Source organism: Medicago sativa, chromosome 7 (assembly GCF_051527215.1).
Source record: "Medicago sativa cultivar Bolivia chromosome 7, Bolivia_mono, whole genome shotgun sequence".
NCBI lineage: Eukaryota > Viridiplantae > Streptophyta > Magnoliopsida > Fabales > Fabaceae > Medicago > Medicago sativa.
In genome coordinates this window covers 4,996,474-5,008,762 of record NC_140755.1, presented here as the reverse complement: position 1 = coordinate 5,008,762, position 12,289 = coordinate 4,996,474, and the positions used below count along the sequence as shown (strand labels likewise).

The window sequence follows — 12,289 nt, the reverse complement described above, 5'->3', positions numbered from 1 at the left end:
AAGTAGGCAAGCACAGTACATCAATCATGTGTATTTGTTTGACTTTACCATGTGGTGTACTGGTGTTGCAAAGGAAGAATTTGAAAGAAGGGTTGTTAGAGTATTTGTTTTGAATCGAGACTTTATAACATCGATGACTTATGTGGTTAACTAAAATACTAGACATATTAAAATATGAAAAAATTTAATGATTTTTTAAAAGTTTAAAATAGTCAAATTTTATGAAAATGTGTATATTTAATACATTAAAAATTGAAATGTTTAACTTTTTAAAATGCATTGGAGTAACTTTTTTAGTTGAAATCCTTAAAGAACCCCCTTATCTAAAGTAAAGGAGATATTGAGATGAGAAAGTAATAAAAATAAGAGATCTATACAAACATTAAAATTTAGATATGCGATTGAGTTCAATTTGATTCAATTTCTAGTAAAATAGTCCAAAAATTGATCATATCCAAAAATTTAAAAAGTAAATAAAAAATCTTTGAATCTTGTGCTACTTGCAATTTTTTTGGATGAACACACCCATTGGTAGGTGAATGGCCTTAAAAGATGTACACTTCATTGCCTTGTAAAATTAACAATTCAATTAATTTCCAATAAAGCTTTCAAATCCCTTTCTAGATAACAGCATGCAAGAAATTCATATCCAATTACATGCTGTGTCCCATGCATGCAATGGAAAGGGCAATGAAATCATGTTTTCTTTAGGCATATGCAATGAAATTATGTTGGACATTGTAATAATGTATACATAAAGAAATATGTATCCATACAAAATAAATACTCTTTTTTTATTTATTAGCATTACACGTGTAGCCGAAACAATTTTAAAATTAGACCTACATTTAGTTAGGAGGCAAATATAACATGTATACATTTACTAACTGCCACATCCACCACCCAAAGAGGGGGTGCGGAGAGCAATACTATATAAAAAACAACATACACTTCTCATCTTGCACATCTAGCCTTACACACAAACTTATACATTATGACTTGAGTAGTAGAAAAATATATAGTGTACAAACAAAATACCCTCCCTCATTTGTAAAGGGAACAATGTTGTCCATCGCGGATCGCGGAAAATAGCGGTTTGTTCAAATTCCGCTACACTACAACAAGCCGCTATTTGACAACACTGAAAGGGAATCAACATACTGTACGCCCATAGCACAAGCAAGCAAGGTAAAGGTTTTTTGACCATTTTTCCTGTAAACATAAACAGAATCAATGAGAAAAATCACTTTTTGAAGGTAGCTAACAAAATCAAGTATTGATTTATCAACCCTAACCTTAACATGTGTGCTTGGAAATTGAGATGTCCGAAGAGTTTCCTGAGTTTCGTCAGCAGGTCTTCGCCTTGGTTTGCTTAATATAAGAGCAGATTGATCCCATGTAGCTGCAGTTGCTGTGATCCTGTAACCATTATCCCATCGTCTATGGATTCCCTCACTAGGGTAGAGGAAATCAAGTTCAACAACCTACAGATAAAACGTGGATGATGAGAAAGCAAGGAAAAGAGACGATAATCTAAGTACAGAAAGTTTCAACCGAACTTTGTGCAGAGAAGGCAAGGAAAAAACTGTTGCTTTATTAAAAGTAACAAGAAATTTAAATTATTTAATTCAGAAATAAATAAATAAATTAAACCAAGGAACTAATGAAGTGAAGGAAAAGGCCAATAAACAATAGTGCTATGGGACAGTATTATGGGACAGTATTAAGCGACCTTACAATGCTTAACAACCCAATAGTGCTTCCTACAGTTGCAATTTCTTAATAAAGTTAACCTTGAACTAGTGAAGTGAAGGAAAAGGCCAACAAACAAGAATTGTTTTGACAATAACCAGAATGAGTTCAATAAGAGGAACCAACCCCTATGATCTATCCAACAAGTCAATAACCATATTGGGGGAAAAAACCAAGTCCCGTGTTGGAAAGATAGGACTCTAGATAAGAGTTTAGAAAAAGGAGGTACTCCTCACCTTACAAGCTGATTTTGTAAGGATGAGTTGGACCCAATTTCAACAAACCAAGCTAGAAAATAGGTGGATTTTGGCTAAATTCTATCAAACTTTGTTGGCAGGGTGTACCACTAAATTACTGATCCAATCCAAAGAGGATTGCAAGCACACCAGTTTGATATATTACTCGGAGACCAAAGCCAGGCCATGTAGTAATAGTAATACTCAATGAAATACAAATGTACAAAACATTTTGAATAAAGGCAGGAAAATAAATACTCAAAAGCTTTTATTCCATTATATCATATCACAGATTAGAATACAAAATAAACAGCAAACCTGATCACTGAATCCAGCATTCCGTGACATAACAACACCCCAACGACTTCCAGCAGTGGCCATTGAAGTCACGTGAAAACCTTCTCTCCACTTCTTGTTTATCCATTTGAAGGGGAAAGACTCGCTTACTTTGTATGATTGTTGTGTATACTGTGTGCCTGTGGAAACCAGAACAAATCACAATGAAGTTTTTTTCTCACTTGTTCCCTCTATAGTATTAAAGCAGAGAAAGAAACCCTCATGCAAGTGAACAAACAACATCCAGATAGATCTGCTAAAAAATTGAAAGTCACACAGGCACTAAATTTGAGTAGAGCCTCTTTGCCATACTTGTACAGGAAATTGGAACAGGCGGGAATATAAAAGACAAATCATGTAAAAAGCGAATTCCATGTGAATAGACTTTCAAATTACTCCAAATTAAAATATGCAACTTATTAACTTAATTATATAAAATTCACCAAGCTTATTGAATCAACAATCAAGTCACCCTCACTCCCATTTATGTGGATCCTACAGACAGCCGGGTATTCAAAAACAATGTATAATAATACTTGTAATCTATCTTAATTTCCCATTTAGTGTAGAGGGGAACCATGAAATTAGCAACAAGAGGTGCATCATTATCCCCACCCCTGCTCAAATTTCAGAGATATGGGAACTGTTAATACACATGCCCTTATCATAGTTTACTGGCGTTTTGAATATACTAATGGTAAAAAAAGAAAACCATTTTTTGGGAACACAGAGACCCTAATTACCTAACTAACTTAAAGACCCCCGAAATTGGATCCAATGTTGATGCATTTACGGAGAAAAATATCATTCTTCATTTGTAAGTAAAGCAAACAAACCTTTTGACATCACCACAAGAGAGCTCCCATTAGTAACCCCAGCTATAGAAGTAATGTAATAGTTCTTCTCCCATTGCTCCATGATCCATTCCTATAAAGAAGCAGAATTGGATGGGTAAGTTTCAAAAAACTGAAAATAGGTTACAATGCTTTCCACATGCAATGATGTACAACATTTAATTCAACCTTGTGTAAGAAAAAAGGTGACAACTTGTAAACTTGATTTGTAAATCCAGTTCCAGCATCCATAATAAGTGCCCAGAGATTGGAACAAGAAGCCACACAACTAATAAGAAGGCCGTCCGCAATCCCTCGCTCTACATGCTGCGCTAATCGTCCATCCGCTACATTGTAATGATACCTAACAGTACAGCCACTTTTCAGTAAACCATAACATCATCATAACAAAACACCCAAGCAGTAGATACGTTTTACTTCAAGTTATAACTCATTTATATGTGAAGATCCCAAGTCAGATAAACAAACACAAGGAATATACAAATTTATAAAGAATGACAAGTTATGCACTCCCAGACATATCAGATGGTTAAATTTGTTTTATATATATTTTCCCATATATTAACCAAGTAAATCACAGCAAGACACCGATATCTATACGACATGTGTTAGATTAGACTAACATTATAGGAAAGATAGTAAAACAGCATATAAGGTGGTTCGGACACGTGTTTGGACATCATTATGATAGATTTGGAGCTCTGAAGCATGAGTGCTTGTAAAAAGGTGAAGTACCCGTACCGGGTACACATACGGTACTCGTGGTACATCAATTTTGCTCATTATTCTACTGTGAATGAAAATTGTGACTTTCTCTTGTATATTAATATATAGTGTTATGTGTGCATGAGTTTTTTTGTTGTTGTAACCAACACTAATTTTCAAATTTTTAAACTCTTATTGTGATGCTTTTGTTGTAAATTGAAGAATTTAGCTCTCATGTTATATATTATATAACAAAATTCATGATTTTATGGATGTACCCGTACCTTAATTTTTTCAAAAAATTGCCATATTCTCGTACCGGTAGTCGGTACCCGTATTGTACCGGGTACCGTACCCGTACTTATGTAACATAGATTCGGAGGTAAATAATTTATCTTTTAAAGTTAAATCATAATAGGGATTCTTGCATCTCGAGATCCATGTAGCCGCATCCACTAATCAGATGAGGCTTCTTATATATATTCAATTGGTCAAATTAATGAAACATCGGCAAAAAGTGATTGCATCTCTACCTTTGCTTCATTGGCATTCTTGCATTGTAAATTGATATCCATTGTGTAGCAGGAACCCCCAAACGAACCTTCTTTTTAGGCTGCGAATCATCTTCTTCCTCAATATTCAATCTACCTCTCTTTTGCCCGACCTGGTAAATTTCAATTTGGGAAACAGATGATCATGGTAAATACAATGACGCCACCCAAAGGTTTAAAAGCGTGATAATAAAATAGAAGATCTCTAATATAACAACACCATCATTACCTTTTGAGCACCTTCAGTATTAATTGGCCGCAGTGCAGGATTTGGTCCAAGCACACTATCAAACAAGGATATTAGCTTCGAATAGTTAGGCTCTTCATCGAATTTCATGTTCACTACAAACTCAAGGAAATGTCTGAAAGGAGTAGGGCAGAAGCAGCATAGCATCTCAGGAGATGTTCCCATCTTCTTTTTGCAAACAAGATACGACTTATTATCTCCCTGTCAGAGAAATTAAAAACGGATTAAAACAAACATGTAATGGAATCCAATCGCCACAGTAAATACTGGATGAGAATAAAAAAGGTGTAAGCACCTGATAACCTTGCCATGGTAACCGGCCTTTATGAAGAAAAATGAGAGTATATGCAAGAGATTCAAGATCATCTCTTCTGCTAGCAGTCCTTCCCAAATGAGCATGAACACTTGCATATCGAACAGTTCCTCTGCAAAAATTAAAAATATAAGCCTCAAGATGTTGGATATTTTTACGCTAATAAAAGAGTGAAAAAAGAAACCTGAACATATCAGGGCGCTGGTCATATTCAACATGCTGACCAGTGGAGGTGTCTCTCCACTTTGTTGCTGAAAATAAAATCCTTGTAAGATTAAAAAAAAGGGGCCGGCAAAAACAAAATTTCTCACACTTCAAATTCAAACTACTCACCTAATCCGAGATCAACAAGAAACAATTTCTTCTCTTGTGCTGTACCTGGCTGACCTAGTAAAAAGTTCTCTGGTTTTACATCCCCATGCACATATCTATAATGAACAAAAGCAATATTTAGAAACCAGAAAACTCAACTAAATCAATATACCAAACAAAAGGCTGAATACAAGCATGTGTTTGATCTATAACATACCCCCTTGAGTGCATCTTCTCCAAGATCGACAATGACTCCACAGCAATGCATGCCACCATTTCGGCAGACATCCTACATATTCAAAAGACAATCAAATCAATAAATTCCATTAAAAAAAAAAAGACAAACACAAACCAGAAACGGAAAAAAAAGGAGCATATTAATTATTGGCTCACTGACAAAGAAGAAAATGGATAAATAAGATATAGAGGACACAGCCAGAATAGAAGGCTTAGATATAACATTTGTGAAGCAGAATACGTAATTAATGCACAAAGCGCGTCAAAGCTACAGTATTCAAAGAATTTACTTGAATGGTGATTTACGTATAAAGTAGAATTCAAGATTTCTACAAATGTCAAGTAAGATCAATTTTCTTCGAAAAATGAAAACAGAAGACTGACATCACAAAGAGTTCAGTATAAACCATTTACACCTACAACAAAAACAACCAAGCCTTATCCCACTAAGTAGAATCCGCTACTTGGATCAAACAGCGCCATAATGTTCTACATAAATCATATCAATAGCCAAACCAAAAACCGCCTATACAAAATATAACTAATCTTGTTTTAGTTTGGTTAGATGGAAGAAATTAAACTAAAACTGAGTCACACCTCACTCCAATATAATCTTAACAAAGAAAGCTTAAAATATACAATCAATATGTAACGGTCATTTATGTAAAACACAAGAGCAACAAAGAAGCAGATGCAATCATAAAAGGCTTATACTCACGCCTGGCCTGTGGTATTCCAAACATCCCACAAGCTTGGACCAAGCATGTCCATAACCTGCATATAATATAATGATAATCATTAAAAAAATAGTTAATTGGCTAAGGTGAAATGAGATAATATACAATGCTTATTGTGTAGATCATACCATCACGTAATATTCTCCTTGTCTTCCTTTATAATGTACTTTAGGTATTCCATGACTTCCACCAAGGGTGCTTCAAAACAAAATATAAAAAACAAATCTCAGGCAAATTTACCTCTTCACGAAACTTGTACATAAATGCAAACCAATTTACAATATACTACAGTTAAGATTTTTGACTATACAATATACTGCAATTAAGATACCTACTTGTACACTTGCCACTCGTAAGGAGGGCCATAGTTGCAACCTTTACTGTTTCTATGTTCAAATTTCAAAGCCACCTGAAATATGAAAAGATAGCAATAAACTTAAATCCAATGAAAATCCTTTAACCACATTAAAGTTCCAAGTTACAACCCTCAGCATACCTCAGTGGCACCGGGGCCATTAAGACGGTCATTACCACCGGTTACTCGACGACCAACAAAAACCTGTCCAAATCCACCTTTGCCAAGTTTCCTCTCCACTTTGAACATAGGCGAACCTCCTACTTGAACCTTTGGGTCAAAACAAATTGAAGGAAAGGAAAAAAATATTGAAACGAATAAGCACATATATATTAACCATGGTTACATCATTCAAAAATAAAAATAATTCATGAAGAGAGACATTGTAGTCACATTTAATCAAACAGCTTAATTCATAAAAGCTTAATTAACCATCGCATATACAAAAATATTCTTAAACTAAGCTCCTTTTGAGCTTATTAGTAAGTCATAATTCATTGCATATTTTTTGGGTTCCAAAAGTGTTGGGATGAGGTGCAACCCAAGAGGTCGCCCATCCTAGTTCTAGTTTCGCCCCTAAAACAACCCCAAAAAACCGGTTGTGAGGTGAGGATTGCCCCCACTTATGAACACTTGTTCAGGCCATCTCTTTACTATGAAATTCTAATGGGATCCGATGCATTAGTGCTTGTATGATTGCACCTACTGATTACATATTTTTATAAACTTAACCAAACATAATTAGGTGTTTATCAATCAAATTGGTTGCAGAAACAATCTTTGCAACATAAATAAATTTTTAAAGCATTTTCATGCCATGAAAAATTGAACAAACTCATAGGACACATACCCTCTCAGGAAAAGGGGTAGTATTGCCCTCATCCTCTTGAGCAACACCTTTATTAGCACTCAAACCACCACTTTCATCACCCATCACCCCTTCAATTTCTTCTACCTCTTCTCTTACCAAGTTATCAGGCTCAAATATCTCAATAACCGGTTTCTTCAGCTCTTTTTTTCTTGCCGCCGTGATAGCGGCACAAGTTTGGATTTTTCACAGCTTACCGGAGCAGGACGACGAAGTACTGGCATTCTCTGAACACATGCAGTAGATTTGTGGCGGTGATGATAACTTTCCTGATCATCGTGTGCGTTGATTCATCGATGAAATTGTTGATTGAATTAGAGAAAAAATTGTATAGAGAAGAAAAAATTGAAAGGAAAAATTGAAAAAAATAAATAATTGGTAGGTTGAATTTGGAGAATTAGGGTTAGGGTTTGATGCAGGATGCGACGAATTTTGAATTGGATGAAGATGATATAATAGATTGAGATAAGATATTGAAATAAAATTTTAAAAAAATATTTTTAAATTAAGAAAAGAATAGATTGTTATAGCTAGTTCAACGACCGGTCTAATCTCATGACTAATGTTCTTTTTGTTTTAGAGAAATGATATTTGTACAACCACGACGATTTTTGTGACAACTTTCTCTCTCATACTCACATTAATATTTACTTTATCTCTCTATTGCTTTGATTTTTGTGTCAATACCTACTTTTTCTTTGTAAATCTAAAGTTGTCTCATAAATTGTCACCAAAACGGTTGTTCAAATAACACAATTATTTGTTTTAACAAGCAAAAATGGAATTAACATTACCACATGTGATTCATAAGATACATTTAAATTATATATGGATTAACTCATAAAAATGGATGGATTCGAACATTAGGTTCATGAAAGATGGACACTTTACTTTAAGAGTAACAATATTTTACAACTATTTTGTGACAACTTTTATAACAATTGTATTTTTTTCTCTTCTTATAGTCAAAAACAATAGCGAGAGAAAAATAAGAGAAAGTGTAAGTATGCAATGTAAGTGGAGAGAGAAAATTATCACAAAATGATTTTACAAATATCATTTTTCTTATTTTAAATTGAGCGTTGCTGTATACATTGAAGGAATTGTTGACGAAGGCTTCGCAGAAAAAATTTGGCCAATCGAAATCTGTTATTTACCGAAATAAACGGAGATATGGCGGACAATATGGGAGTCAACAATTGAGATACAATCAAAACACGCCAATTTCACTTCGGGAAAAATTTACAAGCATTAATTCGCTACATATAGCATTTTTAGTTTAAATTAGTTCAGAAAATGTTGTGTATGAGAGAAGAATAATGATGTGATAAATGACATAATTTAACGATGTCATAATGAGAGAGAGAGCGGGGACTATATTAAAGTGTAATTCAATCTTCTCTAAAAAAAATACATCATAACTTTAATAATATGTGCCTAATACAAACAGTGACGGAGCTGAAAATAATTTTGAGGTGGGCAAATTATTTTAATAAGCGTAAACATATATTCTTTTATTAATTAATTTGAGTGACTATTGCTTTTTTTGTCTATGGAACATGTTTTAAGAATATTTTAACATAAATATTATATAATTTTTATTTTATTACACATATACTTTTAATCGAAAAATAATTGTGCTTTATTTACATAAATAGTTGTTGAGCGATATTTGATTCATGCAGGAGTTGAACTATGAACAAGAAGGTACATGAGATCTTGCGTTAATCGCTAGGACACACATATGATTTGAAATTTTTTACGCAACATATTATATATATATAATATAATTTTAAATTTTAGTATGCTTGTATACCTATTGACTTTTTTTTTTTGGTTTGGGTGGGCCGTGGCCCACCATAACTTATAGGTGGCTCTGCCACTGAATACAAAGAATAAGAATATTACATTTTTGTAGAATCGAAATATAAATATATACTTTTTGTTCCATCCTTGAGAAGGAAATTTATGAAAAATGTTTTTTCTCGGAAAAAACTTGAGATATTGTTGCAATCATTTGCTTCTCAGAAATGCCAACGTTGCACATGTTAGCAAAGACTCTTGAGTATTTCATTCCATATGTTGATAAGATACCACAATGACGCTCATAAGTTTTTACCTGTGTAAAGTATGTGCAAGATAATGACTTAAAAAATAAGTATAACAATCACCATGTATGCTGAAAATGCAAATATACTAGTTAAGTGATATTTTGCTTACAAATATTTTGAGACAATCCCAATCATCAACAAGAGCTTGTCTGTCTGATCGAATATGTGTCATCATAATGGAGTTTGTCTCTTCTCCAAAAAAAATGATTATGTATGAAATGGATATTTTCGTCCACATGCTTTCTATGAGCAATTTCAATATTTAATTCTTCTTGAGCTCTTAACTTATCTTTGGAACCATCTAAAGCCTTTTCCAACTAAAATCATTCATAAAAAAATAAAAAAAAATAAAACTTCTTAATAGAGGAATATATTTTATGTTGAAATTGAAATGAAATAAACAATAAAAAAGTTGAACATCAAATAATTTTCTAGTGTTCCAACCTATATAGGGACACATGCATAATAAGATACTAGAATGAGAATAACCTTAAGTATTAGATGAAGCAAATGAGCATCTTCTTGGCTAATAAATCTTGTTGTCTTGTTGAACGCTTTGTAGGAATAATCATGACCAATACTATTTAAATTGTAGTTATCATTAACATCAACATGACTTATGGTAGAGGGACTTAACAAAGGTGCTGTCTAGGATTCATGCATGTAATAAAAAAAGACTTGCCAATTGTGGCAGCTTAATTCGATCGGTGCAGTAGAAGCACTATGCGTGTATGTTAAAAAATTGTTGTGAAACACTCTAATATTTTCCAATTGTGCAATCCAAATTTGATCTCAATTTACAAAATAAAAAGTTCTTGAGCTAATTTGGAACAAAGCATCAGTTTGGTTACAAAAGAAGTTTGGTTTAGAAGTTGAAATATGAATGCACTGAAACAGTTCAGTTCAGTTTGGAATTAACAAAGTTCAGTTCAGTTTGGTTTTTCTGAAATATATTTCAATTTTTTGCAGTTCGGTTTATACTACGAACTGAACCATGCATGAACAAGCCTAGCTAAAAATGTTGAGAACAGTTGATGACATTCAAATACAGATTTAAGTCTGTCCACATAGTTGCAGATCATAGGGGTAAATATGGATGGCATCACAAAGTTTCGAATTTCTTGCGCCTAACAATAAAAAACATGCATGCATAAGGTAACTACTTTTACTCCACTTCTTTCTCTTGCTCTCAGACTTCTTCCCTCTTCTTTTCATCACATAATGGGAAAACCAGTCTGAACTCTTTCTTCCGCTGTCATAAGAGATACCTGCTTCTCTGCTTTGTCCAATAGATGTCTTTCGAATGCACGATCCATTTCCTTGCCTCCTCGGTTCGATGCATGTCTCTGCAGGTTTAAAGATTGATATTAAAGAATTCAAATATACAGACACAAAATTAATTTGTGAAACTTGTATAAAAAACATTGCTAAATTCCAATAAATAAAAACTTGCCAGGTAGCATGAACACGCCGCCCCCCTCTTTACAGGCCCACGAGGCCGAGGAGGCTTCTTAAGCCCGAGCCTTATATAACAATCTTTGTGTGAACACGATTCAGGTCGCTCCTTCTTAGCAACTTTTTCTTTTTTGTTTTTTGAATGGCACTTCTTAGCTACAATTAAGAAACCAAAGCGCGAGCTTATATTAATATGGCTGAAAGTTAAAAAAGAAAGGAAAAAAAAAAATACAAGGCACAACGACCAAATGCATACATAAAACTAAATAGAAGCTGATAAAAGAGCAAAAAAAAGACTTGTTTGACCAAGTGAGATAGATGTAACAGAAACTAGGAATAGTGTTCATTGCTAGGCCAAAATCATAACTCCTTGTCTGACATAATCATACTCATAATAAACAAAATCCAACACTACAAAACTTTTTAAATGTAGAGTAAAACTCCAGCTGGATGAAATCACAAGTCTAGCAACAATTCCAGCATATATAAACATAAGCAAGTTACTGCATTTTTCATTAGATGGGAGAGCAAAAAGAATTGAATCTTCACATGGTTCTAAAGTCAAAATCTAAATCATATTAGATGGATGAAGTGCATGTTAACCCAAACTAATTCATCTGCAAAGAACATGTTAATACAACATTATAGCATTGAGTAAAACTTACGTTCTAGACTTTCTACTATTTTTTTAGCAAAAAAACGCTTGACCGCCACGTAAAGCTCTCCCTGTGTGCTCTCTACATTTTGCTTTTTATCAACTTTTTGTTTTTTGTTTTTTGAAATATGGGGGGGTATCGATATCTTAGCTACAAATAAGAAACCAAAGCGTGAGTTTATGCATACATAAATCAACCACAAACTAAATAGACGACAAACAAAACAGGAAAAAAGACATGTTTTCTCAAGTGAGATAGCTATAACAGAAACTAGAAATAGTGATCATTGATAAAATTAAAGAGAAGTGATTTGAGTTACGCATTTGCGCTTGTGAGATGATGACGATTAGGAGGAGAGTTACTTGCTGCCAACGTTCCTTTAAATTCCAACAGAGCGCAACTAATATGAAAGGACAAAATTATTAAAAGCCGCAAACCGATAGAAAGACAAATTCAGTAATACTAAAATGAGGAACATGTATGTATGTATGTAAGAAACCATAAGTTACAAATCTGATGACAGTTTGCTTATTTATTGATGTTAACCAATCAACTATAAATCCT

General features: G+C 33.6%; 1 protein-coding gene and 1 long non-coding RNA gene across 2 annotated transcripts; both read right to left on the bottom strand.

The window, feature by feature from the left end:
• Window positions 1–767: 767 nt before the first annotated feature.
• Window positions 768–7,952, bottom strand: LOC146903711 (Protein kinase family protein). Its single transcript, XM_085727694.1, has 16 exons — window positions 7,486–7,952; window positions 6,777–6,905; window positions 6,616–6,689; window positions 6,409–6,478; window positions 6,262–6,317; window positions 5,524–5,595; window positions 5,328–5,422; window positions 5,179–5,245; window positions 4,977–5,106; window positions 4,664–4,882; window positions 4,417–4,547; window positions 3,347–3,521; window positions 3,161–3,251; window positions 2,307–2,464; window positions 1,296–1,484; window positions 768–1,212 (listed from the first exon to the last, which is right to left on the bottom strand). Exons 1-16 carry the CDS (start codon window positions 7,567–7,569, stop codon window positions 1,153–1,155), a joined length of 1,800 nt encoding a protein of 599 aa, XP_085583820.1. The 5' UTR covers window positions 7,570–7,952; the 3' UTR covers window positions 768–1,152.
• Window positions 7,953–10,635: 2,683 nt separating this feature from the next.
• Window positions 10,636–11,832, bottom strand: LOC146903710 (uncharacterized). Its single transcript, XR_015019454.1, has 2 exons — window positions 11,735–11,832; window positions 10,636–11,225 (listed from the first exon to the last, which is right to left on the bottom strand). It is a non-coding gene; the product is annotated as an uncharacterized LOC146903710 (long non-coding RNA).
• Window positions 11,833–12,289: the final 457 nt, after the last annotated feature.

Bases quoted from the DNA above. Each gene is read 5' to 3' on its own strand.
- LOC146903711 (XM_085727694.1), bottom strand. From the start codon at position 7,569: ATGGGTGATGAAAGTGGTGGTTTGAGTGCTAATAAAGGTGTTGCTCAA. The intron at 2,465-3,160 runs GTTTGTTTGCTT...TGGTTTCCACAG, and splicing joins TCTTGTGGTGATGTCAAAAG to GCACACAGTATACACAACAA. The intron at 1,213-1,295 runs GTTAGGGTTGAT...TTATGTTTACAG, and splicing joins TTCCAAGCACACATGTTAAG to GAAAAATGGTCAAAAAACCT.